Source organism: Pipra filicauda, unplaced genomic scaffold (assembly GCF_003945595.2).
Source record: "Pipra filicauda isolate LSUMZ 115617 unplaced genomic scaffold, ASM394559v2 scaffold46_size3722508_pilon, whole genome shotgun sequence".
Lineage (NCBI taxonomy): Eukaryota > Metazoa > Chordata > Aves > Passeriformes > Pipridae > Pipra > Pipra filicauda.
This window is the reverse complement of record NW_024104609.1, coordinates 3,296,108-3,319,631: the sequence shown is the minus strand read 5'-3', so window position 1 is coordinate 3,319,631 and position 23,524 is coordinate 3,296,108. Positions and strand designations below refer to the sequence as shown.

General features: G+C 36.2%; 1 protein-coding gene across 7 annotated transcripts in view; it reads right to left on the bottom strand.

Annotated features, from left to right (window-relative positions):
- CHD9 (chromodomain helicase DNA binding protein 9) overlaps positions 1 to 23,524 on the bottom strand; it is an 85,747-nt gene that overhangs the window by 19,121 nt on the left and 43,102 nt on the right. For all 7 annotated transcript variants that reach the window (XM_027732328.2, XM_027732344.2, XM_039386173.1 and 4 more), the window contains 19 exons: positions 21,475 to 21,586; positions 17,989 to 18,138; positions 16,738 to 16,806; positions 16,594 to 16,649; positions 15,842 to 15,959; positions 15,223 to 15,309; positions 14,232 to 14,369; positions 11,948 to 12,069; positions 11,215 to 11,458; positions 9,958 to 10,134; positions 8,917 to 9,060; positions 8,146 to 8,401; positions 7,152 to 7,362; positions 4,967 to 5,162; positions 4,093 to 4,260; positions 3,344 to 3,523; positions 1,904 to 2,014; positions 1,041 to 1,237; positions 62 to 261 (listed from right to left, as the gene is read on the bottom strand). In XM_027732328.2, coding sequence (XP_027588129.1) covers positions 62 to 261; positions 1,041 to 1,237; positions 1,904 to 2,014; positions 3,344 to 3,523; positions 4,093 to 4,260; positions 4,967 to 5,162; positions 7,152 to 7,362; positions 8,146 to 8,401; positions 8,917 to 9,060; positions 9,958 to 10,134; positions 11,215 to 11,458; positions 11,948 to 12,069; positions 14,232 to 14,369; positions 15,223 to 15,309; positions 15,842 to 15,959; positions 16,594 to 16,649; positions 16,738 to 16,806; positions 17,989 to 18,138; positions 21,475 to 21,586 — 2,936 coding nt within the window. The remainder of the gene's footprint in view (positions 1 to 61; positions 262 to 1,040; positions 1,238 to 1,903; positions 2,015 to 3,343; positions 3,524 to 4,092; positions 4,261 to 4,966; positions 5,163 to 7,151; positions 7,363 to 8,145; positions 8,402 to 8,916; positions 9,061 to 9,957; positions 10,135 to 11,214; positions 11,459 to 11,947; positions 12,070 to 14,231; positions 14,370 to 15,222; positions 15,310 to 15,841; positions 15,960 to 16,593; positions 16,650 to 16,737; positions 16,807 to 17,988; positions 18,139 to 21,474; positions 21,587 to 23,524) is intronic.

The following is a 23,524-nucleotide window of genomic DNA, read 5'->3' as shown; positions in this document are numbered from 1 at the left end:
CCAGTACCACAGGCACACATATGTGAAGCTACTTAACTGCAGAAACACGTTAAGTCCTTACCAAGGTGATTCTGTAACTCTCGTGTTTGCCCATCCTCTGTTGGAGTAATAAGATCCCATATAAAACTTTTTATTTTCTCATCCCCTCTGTAGTGAACAAGACAATAGGCCAATAGTGCTCGGCAAATTATCTCCACATCCTGTTCATTCAGCTGCCTCTTGAAGCGACCGTGGGAGAGAATTTCTCTCCATCGACCCCACCTAGTGTAAAGTGAAACATAAATCAGCACTTGGAAGTGGAACACTGGGGTAGCCTGCAGACTTCTCTTACAAATGGAATTTCTCTGTAAAACACTCAGCTTTCAACTTTTTTCCTTCAGCTCAAGTTACTGAGTGGAAATAGGAAAGTAACATTTGCAACAAAACTCCATCTGTGTAAAACTGAGTTTTAAACAAAAAGTACCTGTTTAAAAAATACACAGATGACTGTTTTAGACTTCTAAGATACAAAACTGATGGGAACAACTGGCAAGAATGCAGTTATTTTTATTATAAGATGGGTGAGAGAAGACCTAAGATTTGATTTCCAAATCAACGCATATGATTTCAGTATGCTTAAAATAACTGGTTACGTTTTCAGTTCCTATTTGTGCCTCACAGAAGTGCAAGATGTTCTGCAGTTATGAAAATCAAGTTACCTACCAAGCCTTTATTTCAGGTATTTTTTATTTAAGGAGTTTTGAGCCTGCCTGCAGCACTTACTGTAACAATTTCAGAGAGACTCCCGTAGTGCCCATGCTAAATGCTATAATCCCATCTGAAGAAAGATTTTCACCTTTCTTCACTAATGTTTCCTTAATTGCAAATTGCCAGATTTATACAAGGTGCACAATAAATTTCTGTTCTACATAAATTCTCTGTATATACACACCAGGTTATTGCCAATATATAGTTACAAGTAATTTATATACAACTTAGTACATGGAAAAAAAAATACTTTTTGGAAACTTCCTAGAATGCAGAAGGATGTACAACCATACCCATAGACCAGCAAGTTCTTTTCCACCCGGAAGCACTCGGTTCTTCCATATCCATTGGAACGGTCACAGGGCCTGCGGAGTTTGGGTTTCTCTTCACCCTCACTCTCCACTTCAGACAACTCGGCCAGTTCATCTTTTGTAGCACTGAAGGGCCGTGTTTGCTTCCTGATTCTTGGGGTATCAATAACCAGGCTGTTCTGCAAAATTTCAAACAAACCTTATGAGAGAAACAGTTGGTAAGTTTTTCTCAAGTAGATGGCTTCAGTTCAGAAACAATTCTTATGTCATTAACAGGTATTGTGTGAAGACATCACAGTGAAAACTCAAAGCAAGTAAAAAATGTTGTGGTATTTAAGGCAATAAAAAAAAATTAGTTTAATACCATAATACCAGTACATTAGTTATAAACAACACTGAATATCTCCTCAGACCTCAATACTTAGACTACACTGCAGCCTCTGTGAGCAAACCTTTTTGCATTGAATGCATAGGAATGTTTTCAGGTATAGGACACAACTTCCACATAAAATTTGTAATTTATATAATTCCATATAAAATTTATACAGTTATTTTGCAGATTCCAGCCCAGGATTTACAGACAGAGAAATGGGGCAATCAGAATAATTCCACACTTTCAACCACTTCCAGGGCTTTGACAAAAATCAAAGACTGACAAACTTTTTTGGGAGAGCAGGGAAATATGAAATAATACAGCTACCAGCAGGCACAAATCATCCAGCACAAAAAGTCTGATTTGCTGAAATATTAATCAAAAAGCACCAGAAATCCTACACCTGCTATTTCATAATTCAACAGCAAGCACATACTTGGAAAAACACACATTAAAAAAGAAAAGTACTTACTCTACCACTGATGGCATCAATATCTATTTCTGCTTTTTTGGCCCATTTCTGCCAGAAGTTGGGGTCATCTAGTGAAATATCAGTCCTGTTTCCAGATGCAACAAAACTAGCCTGTAATAAATAAAACTAAATCTTACCAACAGCACACATCAAAATGTAGAGTTTGCCTCAGTGCTGTGAAGAATGCATGACCTTATTTCATCAAAAATCTCCCAAGCAGCTGTTACGACTTTAGAAGTTACTCAGACTGCAATGCAACTCAAAAGTTCTCCTCCCCCTTAATTTTTAAAAATCAGATCCATAATATATCAGAAAAATCTAATGAACTTTTATGCACCATCAGGAGAGAAGAACATTAAGCAGCAAGACTCTTCTGCTTCTAAGTCTGAATCTAAATTACTCGAATGGAAGAAAAAAGAACCTTTTGAAGAGGCTTATCAGCATTTGGGGATTTCATCTCATGCAAAAGCACTCGCTTGAGGGAAATTTCAAAGGGGCGTTTAAGCTGCCAACAATCAAAGCTTGAGTGCATGGAATGAGCTTAATTTCAGAAGGCATTTAAAAAACCCCGATACACCGCATTTGGGAAAAGAGTAAATATATATAAAAATTTCTAACTCTTCTGATAAAAAGGCAGTGATGATGATCTTCTTTAGAAGTCTACTTCTTATTTAAGCCATAATCAGCAAGATATAAGAGGGCCTAAATAAGCATATAAATAAATAATATTTATAAATACTACTATTTAAGAATATAAATGTATATTAGTTATATTTTAAAAGTTTTCCTTTTGCTTTGCCTTTTTTTTTTTCTTTTGGAATTGTCACAACTGCATTCATGAAGTGCCCACGCTCCAAGCTCAGTTATACTGCTTGATATTTTACACTCTCAGCCCCCTTCCCATGTACATATATGCACTCTCCACCTCCTGCTATTTTAGGAGGTTTCCAACTCTTACCAAAAAAGCCGAAGGTTCAAACTATTTCCTCTGTGTAAGCATTTTTATAATAAGCCTACACAAATTAAGAATTTTTAATCCATTAATTATTGTCATAGATATGTCCCCTACTCTTAATCTATCTGAATACAAATGGATCTATGAAGAAATTTGTTTAAACATTTTTTTAATGCAGCTCTTTACACCTCACACAAAATCCAGTCTTTTCAAAAGCAGCACATATCCATTACTCATCTTTGCTCAAGCATGCTCTTTGCATCTGCCATTTACAAAATCTGCATGCGCAAATCTTATTTTGCTATGGGCATGTTTAAAATAAACACATGTTTAACAAACACACCGATGCAAGAACCCAAAAAACATACCTAACACACACATCCATTAAACAGAAGTAAATATAACTTAAAAAAAAGGCATAAGCTCTACAACACTCAGTTACATTTACAGCTTATACTGTCACAGAACAACTTGCTGTTCTGCACCTTGGCAAATGTGGAGCCTCTCCCTTCTGATTCAATTGTGATAGTTTTAGTACGACGCTGCAGAATTTGGTCAATGTCTTCCTCACAGAATTTAGAGCCTTCATCTTCTTCATCCATAATGGCACCATATGCACCTCTTCGAAGCAAGTCTTCTATTTCTTTTTTAGAAAGTTGTTGGATCTGAGCAAATTAAATCAGGGTTAGACAGTCAAGAAAAAAAAAATCCCCAAGTCTTTTCTATTTCTCTTTCCCATGTTTCCGCAACCTAACTGTGCTTTATGATTTAAAAGCTAAGAGAAAAGTGTAGTTGACAACTGAAATAAAAATTTATTATGTGGTTACAGAGCACATTTTTACAAGTATGCCTCTTTTTTGTTTTGGCTATTCTCAACACCATGATGAGCATGTTTAAAAAAATTACTTATTCATACTAGACATAAATCTTCCCTTAAAGTCACACATTATATTAATATGAGAAGATACAAGGAAACAAAGAGAAACTTTTGTCCATGTTTTAACTCTGACATTATCTACCTTGAACCTTAAGAGGCCAGAAATAGTGAAACATTTATCACAGTAACTGACTACATTAAAAATTATGTCAGCTATATTGCTAGTCCACATCAGAAAACAGAATGGAGAGGCAAATGACTGAAAAACGTAAAAATGGTAGCTTCTGTAATTTGAGGTAATTCCCACATGATTTCAAAAGCTCAAGGAAGGTTATTTCAAGAAATAAATCTACATACACCACCAACACTGTTTTCTCTTCCACTCATACTCTGCAGGACAGCCTTATCCAGTCCCAGTTTCAGACTTGCTCTGTCAAACATCTCTCTCTCATAGGAATTCCGTGTTATCAGTCTGTAAACTTTCACTGCTTTGTTCTGACCAATCCTGTGACATCGGGCTTGAGCCTTTTGAAGGGAGGGAGAATGGCAGTAAGAGTTTAGACTTATGCAGGAATAAGATGCTATTCTTTTCAAAAACTCATTCTGTTGTAGCGCAATTTGAAAAACAAGAGCATGAACTCAAAAGGAGTCAATACACACTTAAGTAAATGGAAGCTACCAGACATTTCTCACATTGCGAAGTTTTCTGAAAACAGTGTAGCAAGTAAAATGCAGATGAACAGTCTGTGATGAATGCTCCTGAATGGTATTTCCCTTGCAGTAATGCCAGGCAAAAAGACATGCTAGTTCATAAATTATCTGATCTCCAGATACAAATGGTAAAGGAGTTGTGACTTGAGAATTGACTGTTTCAGCATCTAATTCCTAGATTTGATTAATTCACTCTTTCTATATATTATGCTTTAGCTGAACACCTCTATTTACATAAGCTGTGTTAGTCAGTATATGCAAAAACAGTCCCCAGTTTCAGTGTCATCAAATCTTGAGGGTTTTACCAACTCACTGACTTTACCTGTGTTCTATTTTTCAAGAGTAATCAATTTGAAAGAAAAAGTTAGAACCCAACCAAAATGAAACCTCTCCTACCCAAGTAGAAAGCATTCATCCAGAAACTTTCAACACATGCCTTAAAAAAACACAAACATTTTAAAATCACGTATGTTCAAAACAGTTACAATATTCAAAATGCATCAAGCTCAAAGGAATTCACCTGCAGATCATTCTGAGGATTCCAGTCAGAATCAAAAATTATACATGTGTCTGCTGCAGTCAAGTTGATGCCCAAACCCCCAGCTCTGGTGCAGAGGAGGAAGACGAAGCGGTCCGAGTCGGGTTTGCTGAAGCGGTCGATGGCAGCTTGTCTGAGATTGCCTCGTACCCGCCCGTCAATCCGTTCATACAGGTACCTGCAGGTTGCCAGACACACGCACACAAACTGGTACACATTTTTTTATAATTTAAAGGGCGACTAGAACAGATCTCCTGCTTGCATGTTTATTCCTTACAGTGAGTAAAAGTGATATAGACTAACTTGGATTAGCAGTGGGTAACATAACCAAGGATCACGTCAGAACTTGCACATCTGTAGTACTAATACACATCAGCAAGTCCAAAGGCTGAGCATTTTGAGACAAGTTCTTCTGAACTTTGTCTGCTAAAGCAAGTACCTGACTATACATACCAAAACCATGTACTACCATGGCACTTGGTTGCATTAAAACACAACGTAACCTGAAGTCCTTTGTGGACACTCACAAGTTTTTCACATGCTATTATCCTTGGATCCCTGCCTAGGGTCACAGAAGCAGGACAGTGGACTCTTGTATTATGTACCAAATTGAACACATGAGGAGTACCCAAGTAATCAGCAGAAAGCAGAACTTGGTGAGCTGTCATTGGACAAACTGCATATTGATTCTGTAAAGATTAGAGAAATGGAACAAAAATGACCTGACAGCACCTCTAACAGTCTTTATCAAGGCTTCCAAGACTAAACCCAGCAAATTTAAAAGCCTGAAGTAAAACTGTCATTTGTTACATCTGAAAATTAGAAAGACTCCTTTGAAACTAAAATGCTTAAAAGGGGAGCAAATACTCCTGTATGTTGTAAACTGAGTAAGATGCTGAATGTGTATCTAGTACTCAGAAAGCCCCACAACCATTTTTCTTCTAATCAGCTATAAAACGGCACAGCAGATAATCCACAGGACCACAGGCATTTATTTTGGCAGGCAGCCACCTCTTACAGTCCTGAATTTCGTTAAGCACCAAATCTGATCATGTGTGCACTCTAACATTTCTAACCAAATGGCAGCTTCTATGGATTTTAAAAGACTCTACCTGTAGATATGACTGACTAGTTTAAATGCTAGAATGTTACAGAAAATTTTACACACTGAATTGTAACAGCTACTGTGAAGTTAAAATTGATCTTTTAAAATGAAACATAGAAACTGTTGAGCTCTCGGTTCAAACAGATAGCTTTAATATAAAACTATCACAAAAAGAGATATTAAAATAAACTAATATTCAATATACATTCCAGTATCCACTGCAAGAAGGCTGACATTATTAGTATTTTTTCTTTTTCAACATGTTAACTCTGTGTTACTATAACGTAGTTCACTGACAACTACACATTTCAAAGTAGTATGGACATTCCAACTAATGCACTAGTAAAACAACCAGAAATATGACTTCTTATAGGTTTTCAGGTTGACACAGCAATTACCAGTTGTAACCAAGTTTATGTATTTTAGTCACATACTCATATAAACATTTAGCTTCCATGGAGTGAATAGTATAATCAAAGGGTGCTATTATATGGGATGGCAAAAGCCAACCCAAGGAGCTGGTTTACAGCTGGCAGTTCAGTTCTGCTGCAAAATTCAAAGCAGTCAAAACTTAGGAAAGACAGGAAGAACATTTGTACTTTTACGTTAATAAAAAACAAACTTCCACTTGTTTACCATTTTGTGCTTATATTCTGTTGGAAGCAAGGAGCTGCATCTTGGACCCTGTCTGGTCCAAGTTCAACATCATATAAATAAAGAACACATTCAATGCTTCCTGGGGTTTGGGCAAGCAACACTGAGCTTGAACCTACTTGGTTTTCAACAGAAAAAGGATAAACATACATAATTGAATGTTTAATGGAAAAAGCAACAAACTGAAGGCACATGGTTTACTCAACAACCTCTCTCTAGTTTTTTCTCTGAAGTTTTTAATTGGTTGGTGAATAAATGATCACAGAACACAAGCTACACACTGATTAGCAAAAAAGAAAACAAAACTCCCAGTTTTGGTGTGCTGCTATCATTAATCCTGCACTAACATTCACAGATATGCCCACTGAGAACAATATACTACAGGATACAGAATACGAAACACCTTACCTTTTATGTATAAGGTAATCCTCCAAAATATCAAGGCAACGCACCATTTGAGAGAAGATAAGCACCTTGTGGCCTCCTGCTTTCATTTTTGGGAGAAGCTTATCAATAAGAACCAATTTCCCAGCAGACTGGATCATTGCTTGCAGGTGGAAGTCAGGAGCACTCGGGCTATATGTTTCTTTAAACTCTCCAAGGATCTTCTCTTCAGCACCTATATAAGAATATATTCCATACCCACAGGTGTATCTACACAAATATCTCCACATACATACAAGACTAAGTTACCAAAATCAGTGCTTGTATCCTAAATATCCCCCACTAGCCATGGATGGAGACAGAACATAGTTCTGAATGGATCTGAATCTTAAACAAGAACATCTATTTCTACAGGCTTTGAAAACAAGTCTGAAGTTTTTAAGCAGAACACCAAAGAAAAGGTATCTAGAACGAGGTGAAACCCCCTCCTCCAAATTGCAAAACCTGAAATACTTGTTCACAAGTATTGTGTAAAAAACCAACTTAGAAACGCACAAGTTCTTTTGTCTTTGTGGTATTTTAAATGGGACATGAGTCTTTAAAAATCCAGTATTCTGAATACTTCTTGTGAAATCACAGCCAAAACTTTAGAAGTTTAAAGTGTATTTTCTTGCAAGTCAGGAAGAACATCAGTTAGTTATAAGTGAGAAAAGCAATGAAGACTGACAGATCACATCACTTGCAAGAAGCATTAATTTAAAAGTTAGACTTAAAAGTTGTTCTTCATGCTGCTTTTAAAGAGAGGTACCACTTCCATGGAAAAATTGCTTCTAAATATTTTGTGAAGTCCTACAAAAAAAGTTCACATTTCAGGCAACTCTGTCTTGTATCTATCCAAAAAACGCTTCTACCTAATGCAATCCTTGGAAAGTCAGATGAAAACACTAAAGAATTATTACAGAAGTTCTTACATATTTTGAATAAAAGTAAAAAAAGTAGTTAAAAATCATGTATTTACCTTTGATGAGATAAGGGTGATTACAACACTTTCTGAGTTCCATCATAGTGTTAACCAGATTGGGTACATTAGCTTGCCCTGCTCCTTTGGATAAGAAAGCAAAATTTTTCTCCAAAATAGCTCGGTAATATTTCTTCTGGATATTAGTTAGTTCTACTTCAATTATAGTTTCCTCCTTAGGAGCCAGCTTTTTTTCTACATCTTCCTTTAATCTCCTGAGCATCATGGGTTTCAGGATTGCTTGTAGTTTCTGAACCTAAATGAAATATGACAGTTTGTACAAACATGAAAAAGTAATAGTGTAGTTAAATTAAGAGTTTTTCAACTACATGTCACTTTTTTTTTTGGTGGACTTACATGAAAAATTTTCCACACGGGATACAGCCTTATTTTTAACCCCAAACCTACTAAAGAATTTTTTAATGTACGTACTCCAAAACAACAAAAAAGTATCTTTAACATTTGTCTGCAAAAACTCTCTACAAAGCCAGAAAACCTCAATTTCTATTATTCTCAGTATTTACTTCCCAAATTAAAAAAACTGACACAGAAAAGTAAAAATAATTTGCTAACATCCAATATTATACTTAGCTTACTGCTACTGTCCAGACAGTTTAGAGAAATTACATGACAGAAGAACTCACAGGTGATATGGGGAGATTGAATGGGGGTGAGGAGCAGTAACAGTTACTATCTGGCTACTAACTAGCACAAAGATTTTTCCTTCAAGGAAATTACTTTTAAACACTAAAGCTCAAAATGAAGTTATACCTGTTCCTCTGTTTTAAGGTCTCCAAATTCTTGCATGAATGTAGATTCAGCAGGAAAACGCAGTGGTTCAAGAAAATGAAGGAGGCTAAATAATTCTTCTACTGTGTTCTGCAGTGGGGTACCTGTTAACAGCACTTTATGCTCCTACAAAAGGAAACAAAACTTGCATAACTTTATCTGCACCCATTTGCAAACATTTTTGTCTTAAGTCTGAGCATCGCAACCCGAAAACACCAGTTCTGAGTGTCACTAAGTACACAGGTAATACAGATAAACTGATTTATTAAAAACCACCAGTAAGTATTTCCTACTAGCTTTTCTTTAACTTCTCTCTTTCTACATCTCTAATGAAAAAAATGACTGAAAACTTCAAATTTGCCTGTAATATTTAGGTAAATATTCAAACATTTACAATCCTCCCTCTCTATAGTGTGGAAAATATACACTAAGCATGTATCACAAAGAATTATAATTACTTCTGAGAACACGCAGGAAAGTAATAATGAAGTAAAAAAAAATTGCCAAACTAGTCATGGTGCATCTTGTAGTAATGCACCAAAAGCCTCAAGATACATGGTAGTATCTACTTTTAAAAATCTTGCACTGTATCAAATAAAATCTTAATTACAGGACTAGACAACAAGTCTGTTTGAAATTCTACTTCTTGCTTGCTTTTATTGGTAAATAACTTGCTTAAAATACTTTCCAGTTTTTTAAACACCAATTACTGAACAAAACATTGCACAAAAACTAAAGCAAATTTTAAATGAATTTTTTTCCCCTAATCAAAACAAACAATGGAACAGTATCATCAGAAATAGATCGTGCCAACAGTTAGAACTTGCCATATTTTGTTTTATCAAAAATATATATACCACCATCAGCTATCAAAACCACATATGTTTGAAGAGTATCAGGAACAGTTATCTCCTGAGAAAGGCTGCTTGAGAGGTCTTTTCTGGCTTGCAAAGCAATTGTTTTTATTTATTATCATACTAAGCTGCTAAAGTCAAACCCCCAAAGGGAACTATAGTTACTCACAAGGTTCATTAATTTTAGTCCTTCCAAGAGTTTGCAGTTTTTGTTCTTCAGCCTGTGAGCTTCATCAATAATAACGCAGCGCCACTCAATCGCATTTAATTCTGGACACCCACCAAGAATCATTTCAAAAGTTGTGATAATGGCCTGGAACCTGTAGGTACCTCGAACAATACGGCCCTAGAGATTCATCAACACACCAAATTTGTTACATTACTTCTCATCTATTCAATTTGCAGATTTTGCTGCTGAAATTTTCTCAAGAGCCACACATCAGATTTTACATTATAAATTGTTCAGTCATCCCATACACGTTTATTAAATCTCTGTAACTCTCTAATTAATGCTAATGAGTAATTATCCACAGACACAAATGCAACATTATCTAGCCAACAGTAAAAGTTTAACCACTTTTCAATTACAGATATAACCACCTAATAGAACTGTTTCAAAATGTGCATGTAGATAAAAATCCCATTTTTAACCCTGAGAAATTCAGAAAGACTGACAGGAAAAATCCTGCAGTCAATCAATCAAAATACATGACATTAACACAGCAGTCATACAGTAAGTATTCAAAATATCACCTGAGAACTAAATGAGAACTTTTTATCCAGCTTACTCCATTGGTTTGACAAGGAGAATATGTGAGGCCTTCAGGAAGGCAGTATACAATAATTCACTACAGAAACAAAATGTCATTTTAATATTTAGTACTACTTAATAAAAAGTTCTCAGCTTTATCAATTTCATAGAAATATCACAATTTAAAAATTGTTCATGCACAATATATAGAAAAGGCAAAAAATCCCTTTTTAAAACAGTTTTCAATTTTTTTCATGTCATTTAATGTTATGTATTTCAGACTGGAAAGCAAACTGTACAGTTAACACTAGCAAAAGGAAATCAACAGCTACATAAAGGTAAGAGCTTAATCAGTGATACTTTTTTTCTCCCTGCTCTTCAAATTCAGGACTCAACTGCAACCATCTGTGTACACTTTAATCTCCACAAGAGCATCAGCGTCACTGCTATTCAATTGCAGAATTACTCAGCACAGTGAAACAACACATCTTGCTGCAAACACTTCCACTAAATTTCCTCAGTAAGCATATGTTAAAGATGCTCCTACGAAACATCAGGGTATATAAGATGACTTTCACTAAGATAAACACACAGATAATGTAAAGCACACCTCTCCTTACTCCCACCTGAAACAGGTTTTGGGTAAGTTACTGCACACAAGTGACGTTACAATACCTGGGAGTCCCTGAAGTACATCTCATACTGCTGGATCATCTGCCTGCTGATCATACTGCCGTGGTACACCACGACATTCAGGTCAGTCCACGTGCGAAACTCCCGTTCCCAGTTTGTTATAGTGGAAAGCGGAGCTATGATCAGGAAAGGCCCCCTTATACCAGTCAGGAGGATTTCATAGAGGAATGTAATGGACTGGATGGTTTTGCCAAGACCCATTTCATCTGCTAAAATGCAATTTCGCCTGAAAGTAAAAAATATTTCTTTGTCACTAGCATCAAAGAAAGTACAGACACTGAAGCTGTTACTCAAATGGACAATGTATAAAAGCTAAACTCAAATATACCAGTTTACAACAACAGTCAAAACCGAGGCACTGTAAAAAGATCTTTGCAAATGCTCTCCCTGGTTATGGTGAAAGAATGCTCAGTACACAAAACCACAAGCTTTGCATCATGTTTAGCCACTGGCAAAACCTGAGAATGGAATGTTCCATGAAGTTCTCCTGGAAAAATATATTCCAGGAGTGTTCTTTTGGGACTACATCTGCCCTAATTAAAAGAATTCAAATTAAGCAGATTTCCTACACACACGTTCACCTTGACAAAAGTGCTAGAAATTAATGCAGATTCCCTAGAAGTCACTGTTTTAGTTAAAACAATATTCATCCTCAGTAACAGTGATTCACTCAATTTGTTTAAAATCTACATTAAAAAATATTCCATGCATATACCTATTGTACCAGTTGAATAGGAGCCAGTTAAGTCCTTCCAGTTGATACTCCCTGAGCTGATTGCCATTTTTGTATTCCCTGGACTGTTCTATCTTCTTCCAGGAGCTTGGAGGCGGTCGGTCCTTTAAGGGAAAGATAAATGCTTTATTTTTCCAAAATATCTAACCCCATTGTTTAGTGAGTGTATCACTTTAGATTTAGAATGTTCTTATTAAACCTTAAAAGCAGGAAGGTGTCAGTGCTAACATTCCTTACTAATTAAGAGTCTTCAGAAACCTGTAATTTGTATTTATTTGTCTATATGAATCACTACTTCTGAAATTATTTAACACTACATTATGATAAAATAAAGCAACTGGTTTCTCAAACTAAGCATATAAACAGTTTGGCATGGATAATTTGACACACTAATTCATTTATATAAGAAACTTCAAGACTACACGAAGTTTCACTTTGGCAGCTCCGAGAACAGCTGCCCTACAACAGCCAACTGAGTATTTGGGATCACCAACATTCCCAAACTCTAAGTAACTCTGGACACTGATGCTCTTCTCCTGAAGAAGTCTGGGCATCTATACTAAGCTAGTCTGATCTTGCCCTTTTTCCTTTCTGCACTTGCCCTGGTCACTGCTGATCACTGGATCTCACAGTTGGCCAAGTCAGGAAGGCAAAGGCAGGAACACAGAAAAGTAAACTTGTGAGTGGTTTAGTTCCCTTAATCGATTCCACCAAGAGATGAGATGAAAAACAGCACCAGCATACACAGGGTCACGACACCAAGGACATGACAAAACAGACTAACAGTACCAAGGTGTATCATCCTAATGTCCCTAGAAAGCTAAAGGAAAGCTGAGGGGCTACATATAAAAATATATACATATACACAAACCCACTGGTTCCCAAGCCTGGAGCTTCAACAGCTTGGCCTTAAGCTTAGCAGGCAATTTAGTAGTGAAATCATGAAGTGTTTGACTGATACTAGGTATGACTGCAGCAGAAAAAAACCTCTCTTCTGAAAACTTCTGCATCCCAACGTGAACAAACTCACATATGCAAGTGAAATAATTTTAGTTAGAGCTTTTCTGATCAGCTGTACTTCCCCCCCAGCCCCTCCTTCATTTCTCAGCATTTATAAAAGCTTGCTTTCACTCTAGATTCATGTGGCCTTATCTGGCAGCTCTGAATTTTAGATTTGAATTTTATATCTCCTCACTGCCAGCGTCAGCATCACCTGACACCAGGTCTGGGCACAGCAGTAGCTGTCCCTCCTCCCCTCACCCACCAGCTGCCATCTGTCCACTCCCCCACACCCAGAGCAGCCACGCTCCTGCTCACAGGGCTGCAGTCAGCAAATAATTTCTTGTAGCTGCTGGAGCCTGAAGCAAAAAATACTTGTTGCTGATGCCGAAATGACTGTCAGTTGTACAGTTGCGCTTTAATCATCTTTTTCTCTCAAAGCCAAATATGGTAACAGAGGTATAAAAGCTCTTGTTCTCACATGCCAAAATGTCAGGATTTTAAATAAATACTACAAAAATGAACTCAATATAATATGATGTTAATCGTGACTACTGTCATTATCTGTAGATGGAAAAACCATTAAAATAAACCCCAAAGCCTACAAATTAAAACACTGAGCATATTTAGTTATGTAAAAGAAGTTAGAACAAGTGTTGTACTACACCACGCAGGACACATGTCCTACTCTGACAATGACATACAAGACTTGAAATAGAACTATTTTGCTTTCTCCTGCTCTAGGAGACGGAAGATTGATAATTTAAAGATAAAACACATTTCCTTATTACACGTGGTTTTTTTTCCTTTCAGTCAGCCCTTTATTGACAACAAGAAAAATAAAAGCAGGAAGTAATTACAGAATGTTTGACAGATCTCATTTGCCAATTGCCTTCAGTGCTGAAGCACAAGACTTACCTCTGTTTTCTATAAAAGGATGTTAATACTTAATTCTGATTTCTCCTCTTCTTAAACGTATTCAGATTCTGTGACAGCCACTTTCAATGTGTGGCTCATTGCTCAGTTAGAAAGTCACAGCACTTCATAATTTTTCCTAAGCAAAGATCTTTATTTTTTTAAAGAGTAACAACTTAGATGAGAATATTTATCTATGCCTACCTGAGTATATTATTATTCCTAGGTACCAAGGCACACAGATCCTTTATACAAAACGTCAATAAGCCTTGTGTTTTAACACAAAAGTTTAAAGTTGGGAAAACAAAATCAAATTTCCCAAGACAGACAAGTAAATTAGATATAATTTTACCAATCTCCTTGAGTCAGGCCTGGAAGCTTGCAATTGTTCAAATTCTTCTATTTTCGCTTGATCTACATCTTCTTTCAGCTCCCACGTACTGTCTTCATATGGCAACGAACACCATTTTACTAAATAGTAAATAACAGGCTGCAGAAGAAAATTCTGAATGTTATCAGTTTTTAATTTAGTATACAGACTGTTAATATGCCTTACTATTTGAGTAGCTTGCTCACAAGAGAGCTGGAAGCAAAAACATCGACATTTTTCCAAATGTTCAGTGTAGATTCCTGTTATTACCTACTTATCCTTGGCTTCTCAGACTCTGCCACTTGTAGACCCCTGGAGTATTTTTCAATCCCACTTACCCAAAAGTAAATCTTAAGTCTTAGGAAAGATAAATTATGATATTTGTGGAAATGGGGCAGGCTGGCAGAAGTAACTACAAAGGCACCAACCAGAACATTTCCCCCAGTCTCCAAATCAGGCTACCTAGGCCTAAACCAAAGAGCTTTAGAGAGTTCCTAAACCAGAGGTCTTCACAACAAAACAGAAAGCTTGACAGCCTTGCTGGGCAACTTATATAAAAATTTAGGAAAAGTCACAAAAGATGGAACCAAAGAAGATTATCTTATTTAGATTCAGTGCATAAATATTTCAAAACCAAATAAAGAGGCACGAGAAAAAGTCTTATGACAACACATTTTTTCTAAATGTGTAATAATGACAGATCTGCTGCATACAAGGAAAAGTCGTTCTAACCCTCAACCTTGCTTTAGGAAGATTGAGGCAGAAATCACTGGGTAAAAGTCTGCTCATTTTGCTATCTACAAGAGCAGAATAAGTATCATGGATATTCCAATAGCCTTAATCAACAATCAGCCTTTGCTCATCAGTTGTCTAGGAGATGTAAAATCATTGAAGTGTTACTCTGAAATCTGATAAAATTACAACTGTCAAACTTGGACGTGTATCTTCTTGACTTGCTTTAAGGTATATTTACCTCACCAGTGTCTTTGTCTTCACAAAGAGATACTTCTAATACCCGGTCTACTTCAACATAGTCAGGATTAAAAGGTTCCTCTTCCATCTGCAGTGCAAGATTAATAAAATCATTAGAAAGGCAAAAAAAAGCTGGTATTTGCTAAGACTTGCTCTCTCGCCATACACGAAATAAATTTGGTAGTTAGAAACTACTGAGGCTTTTGCACACACCTTAAAATCCACAACCCCCCCCTCCAAACCACCACTTTATTCTCTTTGGCAACAATCCCTGGGATTTGACATCAGAACAGAAAACACAGTCACTTGGGGATGAAGTGCTGTCGTGGGTAAGTCACAGAGAAACAAACATACTAACAAAGTCCTTCCCTCCTTATCACTTCTAAGTAGTTGCTCAACCAATTCCAATTTTAAACCATGTAAGTCAGATTAGTTCATTGACTCCAGAAGACTTGCTTTTAAAATTACGTTAAACAACCCACCCCCTGCTGCAACCAAAACCCCAGCCCCAGTGGCTCATTTTTATTTCTTAACAATCATCTCTTTTATTTAAAAGCAAATTACTGATCACAATTTTACAAGGAAACAAGAGAGCTTATTTAATTCATATTTATACTCACATCTGCAAAAAAGTGAGCTCTCTGTGCTTTCCTTAGTTTAAATCGCTTTATTTTCTGCTGGATTCTTTTATCCTTTAAAAGCTGTTGTTCTGTGGCCCACTCACAGTGGAGATATGAGCTAAAAATCACAGAGATTGACATTAACACATTAATGAAAGCAAAAGCTTACTATCTATTTTTAATATAGAGTTAAAATAATATATTTTATAAACCACAATTTCACTCAAAAAAAAACCATTTTATCATTTAAGACAGAATCCTCTGTAAAGATCAAAGATTTATTCCTCCAAATAATCATCTTGAAGCATCTAGTTAAGGCAGTGTTTTTGGGCTAGAATCCACAGAACTCTGATTCCTACATGAACCTCTCCTAAATGTATGACAGTGTAAATCTAATCTAGGTTCACAAAACACCTCTGATTTAAATTCATGAAATTATAATTTGCCTCAGGCATGTAGTCCCTGCTGAATTTAATAAACATATCTTCTCTAAAAAATTCTGTTCTTTGGCAAAAAAAAAAGCTTTCAGCTTATTGGTCAGTGCTGGTTTCACAATACTGATAATTTTAAAATTATTACTAGCAATATAATGCAGATTCTTAGCAGTTTAAAGATCAAATTGGTAAAGAAAAATCTCAAAAATGACAAAATCTATTACAAGCAACCTTCAAACAATACAAAACCTGAGCACATAAATATGGTACTTAGCAGTTCAGTCAACACATATGATGAAACAACTTTTTAATACTTACTAGTTCTTGTATTTTACAAAAAACTCTTCTGTGTCTACTGTCATCCCAGCAGATACCTAGGAAAGGAAATTCAGGGGAAATGTAAAATGACAGATGCAAAACACTTTTTCAAATAAACAATTTTATTCCATGAGAATCACTTACTTCTTTCTTTATTACCCTGGAAGATAAGATTTTGTCTACAATTGCTGCATCTTCTTCACTTGGATTTTCCTATAAATGCAGGAAAAAAATGACATTATAAAACTGCAGTAAATGCCCTCTCTTTAAACTGATTAGGCTTAAAAGCTTCAACCACAAGTGGCTTGTCAGAAGATCACCAATAAACGTAAATTTGACCTCCACCATTAACATTAACAGTCTGGGAGTAAAGTTTAAAATCCAGGTCTCTATCCAGAGAGAAGTACATGCAAAAGTCTGGCACTTCCAAAGGGCATCAGATGAAATGCTCACTTTCCAAAAACACACTTACACAGTGCAAGCACTCAGGATTCAATGCTTCCCAGACACAGACTCACTGTGAATGCCCCACTGAGTCAAAGTGATGCTCTGGACATGCCCAGAATTTCCTTGTATAGAAAGGGAGAACTCTTGACAGACAGGTTAAAAAAAAGGAAAGAAACCCAGCATGTGACAAACACAACTGAGTAGATTTACTCTGCACATAGGTAACAAACACGCTGTGGAATCAGGCAGAGAAGGTCGTGCCTGGCAATTCCAGCAGGGCTTAGATGTGACACGAACAGGACTACGTGGCTCTGCCAAGACTGGAGCTGTGGTTCCAGAGATAAAGAGGCACCTGTAGAAGTTGCTTGCAATAAAGAGTCACCTTCTCTTTTCTCTGATTTGTTTCCAACTAGACTATCCTTCTCCTTCCCTTACAACTTTTGGCACTTTTTCAAGCATCTCACAAACACGTTTTTCCTGTTTCTTTCCTGCCATTCTGTTTACCCAGAATGGCTCAACAGGAAGTTTGAGTCCCAGAGCTGGCACAAGTTAAACAGTGAAGTGTAAACCTTGAAAAGGTTGAGGGGGTAAAGGAGGAGTATCCTTTTTAAATACCCCAGCAGCAAGCAGAGATCCCCCAAATAATTTTATACTTCTGTAAGTCACGACAACATAAGCATAGAGCTTTTCCATATGCCTACGCCACATTATTTGAGATATATCCATCCTTAGTCTTATCCTTATGCTTAACTTCAATTAAGTCAACAAAGGTTTGTAACAGAAAAAAGAGTAAGAAACCACTTCTTTCAGTTTTCAAGATCTTAGCAAAATGTCACATTAAATCATGGTTTACTAATGATAATGTATTCCAAGCTGTGAGCTTTATTCACTGAACTACTTGAGACGAATAGGAAGTTCCCACTACGGATCAAGTCAGTTTTTACTTACCACAAATAATTGTAAAGGCTGTTCAGCAGGCAAAGGGGCAGAATTCTTTTTGATTTTTACAGAAACTTTAGCTGCTTCTTCTTCTGATTGCTTCCCTTCTCCTTCTTCAGAGTATTTTTTCCTTTTAACTTGACGATTTGATCTTCTCTTCTGCATGCAGGAGAAAGAAAAAAAAAATAAGTAAGAGTTTTTACACAAAACTTCCCCTAACATGAACTGTACATTTTGGGACACTCTAAGCAATATTTCAGCTGTATCTAAAACCAAAGGTCAACATTTGATATGAAACGTGAAATACACGAATCACAACGGTACACTATTTTTAATTAATTATTTATTTTCTGTTTCATATAAACATTTGATACTTTTATTTTTAGAGTTCAAAAGCAAACACAAATCACTATTTCCAGAGTAGTTTGGGAGAAAAGCTGATATGTAACAGACCTCCCATGAGCATCAGTATTTCAACAGCAATTTCCTAATGCTGTGTAGAGTGCTACCATCCAATTCCAGAATCAGAGGGAAAGATACAAAATATGCTGCAGTGTCTCTACTAAACAACAGTGCTATATACAAAAAATGGGGAAGATTTTCACTAGATAATATTGGTCAAATTGCTGATGAAGTCTGACCTGATGGCTAATGAAGCTGGTTGCTTTGTTAATGTACTTATTTTCTCCTCCACCTTAATCGGGGCTTGTTTAACAGCATCATTTGGCTTACTTTGCTGTTTATCTCTCTAACCTTTCATTCTGGTTTCTGCAAGAATCTGAGGACAAGTTTCAGCTGAAGAAATAATGCTCAGTGTAAGAAAATAATTCCTTCTCACTCACAGTTTCAAATATTTAGATTATTAGGTTATTGCATAATCCTTCCAGCCCTCAGCACCAGTATATGAGACACTGCCTATTTAACCGTAAGATTAATTTTTAAATTGGATTCACTGGATAAAAATAGCAGTATCAAACTAGTGAGGTAACATCTGAAAACACTGCAATCTGCTTTGGAGAACTGACCATCATAAAAATAAAATCAGATGAGTAAAACTATCTCTACAAAACAAAGGGTATTTTTGTGCAGGAAAATCCACTGCAGGCTGCAGTGTTGTACTACACTGTGGTGCTCAACTGGGAGAACAAATGGTGAATAGAATGAAACCCAAAATGCTGTGGTCACAGTGGCTTCTGCAGAGCAGACATTAAGTAACAGTAAGATTGCAGTACAGGAACTTTTCTTCCTGACTGTTAAATTCAGCCCTTGGTCTGGCTGGTATCTGGTAAAAGACACAGTTATACTTCAACAACTACATCAGAAGTGTTTTAGTAAGGTAGATAAGAAAGTACATTTATATGAAAAGTCAAAGAATGGGCATCACCATTCCTCTAGAGAGGCTACATATATGACTACTCCATCAGCTTTCCACAATTTTAGATCAGCTATTCTTCAAGAAAGAGTGAGTGTGTGTGGGGAGGGGTGTTCTCACAGAAAGGAACTTCGACTTTAAACAGACACAGTAATGTCACGTTGTAGTTAAATCAATAATAGTCAGCTGACAGAAGTAGATTTTAAAAAAAGAAAAAAGGCAGGTAATAAGTGCAATACAAAATTATGTAACTGGCATTTTCAATTCTTCTCACTATGTCTTCTCTTAAAGCATGAAGCGATTATCAAAACATTGACATATGTTCTCCAGCACATTAATATACAACCTGAGCTGTTTGGAAAAAAACTTTGTGTTTCCCTGAGCTGAGAACCACGGTCATAAACAAATGTTGTAAGACACAAAATAAAGTAGTACCACACATAAAAGAAATTAAAAAAAAAAAAAAAATCAAGTTTCACACTTACTGTGAAACTAAGCATATAAAATGAATTAGGGGAAAAAAAAGACCTAAAATTGCCCCCCAGAGCTTAGAAACAGCTATTTAAAACAGAAATTAGAAACAGCTCTTTGAAAAGAAAATCATGAACATGTTCGAAAACTAAAGAGAGAATGAATTAATGAAGTAAAGCAATTTGTCTTTCCTGTTATGCTTCTCCCCCTTTCCTTGGGATATAATGGGGCAGTGCTGTGACATTCTGCAGTAGGGATTTTGCTCTCCCATGACACACCTTCTTAGTTCTACCCTCTGTTCCCTTCTTGATACCCCCTGTCTATCCACACTAGAACTGAAGATGACCTTTGTCATGCTGAAAAACAAATATAAAAGCCCCCCCAAGAGCAATGAGGAAAAGAAAGCAAGAAAGACATGATCTTCAGTCTTTTGTATTGGGTTTGTTGGCCCACAGATTTATAATCTGATAAGAGAACACTATTAAGAAGTTACAGTACTTCAGACCCACCAAATCTGCTTTCACCTCCTTCAGTGTACTAAAGGGACTTCCTATACTAAGACAAATTTCCAAGAGAAATAAATAATTTCATGTTCCCTTCCAGGTAAGCTTTACCTAAGACAAGCTATCACTTAAGGTAATAAAAAGTCATTCTGGGAAATGGCTTCTTATCCTTTTTTTCCCCCCCCAGCATTACTATCTGTGAAATACCAGAGGGCAACTCAGTATCTTATAATTGGTTTTTGACAACTGTCATCAAATAATGCAATTAATTTTTACTCAACAGCACCTTATTTTGAATATTGATTTCATCTCTGTGGATGAAATCACCACAGGATAAAAACCTGCACATTTCCATCATAAAATCTTACTTCAATGGAGATTGCCCTAAAGCAAGAAGTTATAATTCTATTTCTAACACACACATAAACAGAATATAATCTCCTATCAACAGTTCATGCTTCTTTGTGCACAAGTTTTAGAAATCATTAGCTATTTTACTATATTATACCAGGGTAATCTATGAAAAAATTGCAGTAAGAAAGTTACAAGACAGCTATTCCTCAAGGGAATGACTCGACCACTTCAATTCTTCATCTGGCACTCCCTACAAGTATTCCACAACCAACTAGAGCCTATCAGCACACTGATCATCGTTCCCTTCAGATTCACCACTGCAAGAAATCTACTTTTTCTGTTTCTACGGAAGCAGAGCTCAGAAAAAACACAGTACAGCTCTAAACAAACATTTTAAATGTTCTCAAAGATCCAGCTTCACTAACACAAGTCTCTCCTATGAGGCAAACTCTCCATTTTCACATAGTCAGCCAAAGTAAGGATCAAGTCTAAATGCACACTCAATGGGAAGTATTTACAGTCTCACATCTATGGACTTCTATACTGAAACTGAACACATACAAGCAGGGCATTGATGTCCCATTACAGAAAGGGGGTTCTGACCTGTAGGATTTTCTGATTTTCAACTTGGAAAAGTAGCTGATTATGAAAGGTTCTACCTAGGAAGTGGACAGCAGTGGGAGAGTAACTGTCACTGTGTCAAAGGGTGTGTAACTTTTTGGAGAGAGGGGATAAAAAGACCTGCAGAAATAGCAACACATACAAATTTAAAAGGGAAAAATGCTGACTCCTTACCTGTGAGTCTTCATCTTTCAGTGGCCGCTGTGGAGTCTGTTTAGCATCAGACAATTCATCTGAAGATTCATTTTTCCTTTTCTGCTTCTTACCCAGTGTGATGATCAGCTTCCTGTAAGAAACAAAAGCCCAGCACCTAAGTGAATGCCATACACTAGTGTACATAACTCCAGGATTAAAAGTACCACATCCACTAGCAACACCCATATTCTTACCATAAAACTCAGAAAGCACCGTCTGAAAAATTAAAAATAGGTCTGAAACACCTTACAGTCGACTGTACTTTACACTAGTATTGTTCACTAGTGTGAGCTTCTTTGCCTTACTATCACAAACTCTATCATACCAATATTAAATCTTTAAACAAGTAACAGAAATGCAAAATCCAACATTTAAACCAGCTGAAAATGGTAAACTACAAAGTTAGCAGAGACACCATCTGCAGATGACAACAGTAAGTGATTTATCATAAACAATTTACTATCGTAAAATGTATCTTATAATTTTTAGTAAAAAAAAAAAAACAAACTGTGGAGAATAACCTAAAAATGACTCAAAGCTGTCTGACATGCAAAACTTTTATGCTTAAATTTAAGTCATTCAGTGGTGAAAATGAAGGAACTGCATGAATCCTTTTTGCCCTTAAAAAACTTCATAAAGGTATATCCAAAACCTAGCACTTTTATCTGTAAATAGTCTTAGAACCCACCAGAATATGTTAAGAACCAATATTGTCCTGAATAAATTAGTTAAAACTCTAATAAAAAAGCTCCAATTATTTCTTTGTTTGAATTTAAAGATTACACTATAAACCACAATAATAATTCAGAGCTGTTTTCAACTAAAGGGTGTAAAAGTATTTTTTTTTGCATTTGACATGTGCCATAGTAATACTCCTCTTTAAGTATGTTGCAGTGGCATAGTAATCCATAATCATTGCAGAATGATGACAAAGTATCCAATAAAAACACAGATAAACAGCTGTCCTTAAAGATATATTTTATATAGTTTCTAATCATCAGATCCATGTAACAGAAAATGAGGTAAGTTCCTGCATAAAAGCTGCTTCTGCCATGTTACGAACACATTAAACACAAGAATTTAGTCTTTATACAGACAATACATTTTACACCAAAATAGCACTAAATATATTGGTCACCTGAAGAAACTACTGATGCGAAGTTGGTTGGAACACTTTTATCTCATTCGCTTCTCTTTGCAAGTGTCCAAATAAGAGAACACACACATATTTACTATGTCCAAACCAACAGTCCACACAGAAAACAAACATCTTGAATTACTAAAACACCATGGAAAGTTTAAGCAACACGGCTTACAAAAGATTCTGGGTGTATTTTCAGAAGCAATGAACATTTTCATAGGTTTTCAATATTTAAACACTATGTATGTTCAGTGGAAAAGTTTAAAAACCGCAAAATCATAAAAGATTTTCCATTCCCACGTTTTTTTACTTCTAGCATGAAGGGAACAGCACTGGGGAATGCCTATTGAAATGGAAGTTGCAGTCAGCATAATCACAGAGCTGCTTGTTCACAGAGCTGTTTGTTCACAAGTAAATGCTGGTCCTTGGCTTTTCATTAGGTGTTCTCAGTTTAATTATTACTTAGAAAACTTGTTTCATAATCACAGGAAATAATTTCAACAATGAACACACTGTTTTTCTACGTTCTTCAAGGTTAGTCTGAGGATTTTTCCCCCCTCACTTTCCAAGCTCTGATTAGGAATCTTTTTTCGTTTGTTTGTTTTAAGACTGTTGGATTCTCGGGTATCTTTCCAATATGACTCTTTCTGGTGATGGACTTGGACAAATCACTTTTTCCATTTTTAATCTCACTTTGTTTCATCAAATTAAAGTGTTATATTAGCACTTGTCAGCTAATATGTGAAATTAGTTAATACATTCCAAAGTGTTGCAGACAAGGCACACTGTGATTGACCTTCTGAGCTCGTTGTTAAATGGAATTCTGGATGCTACAATTTAATGAGGATTTAAAGGGAAACCTGGTAAACTTATGAGTGAGATCATTCA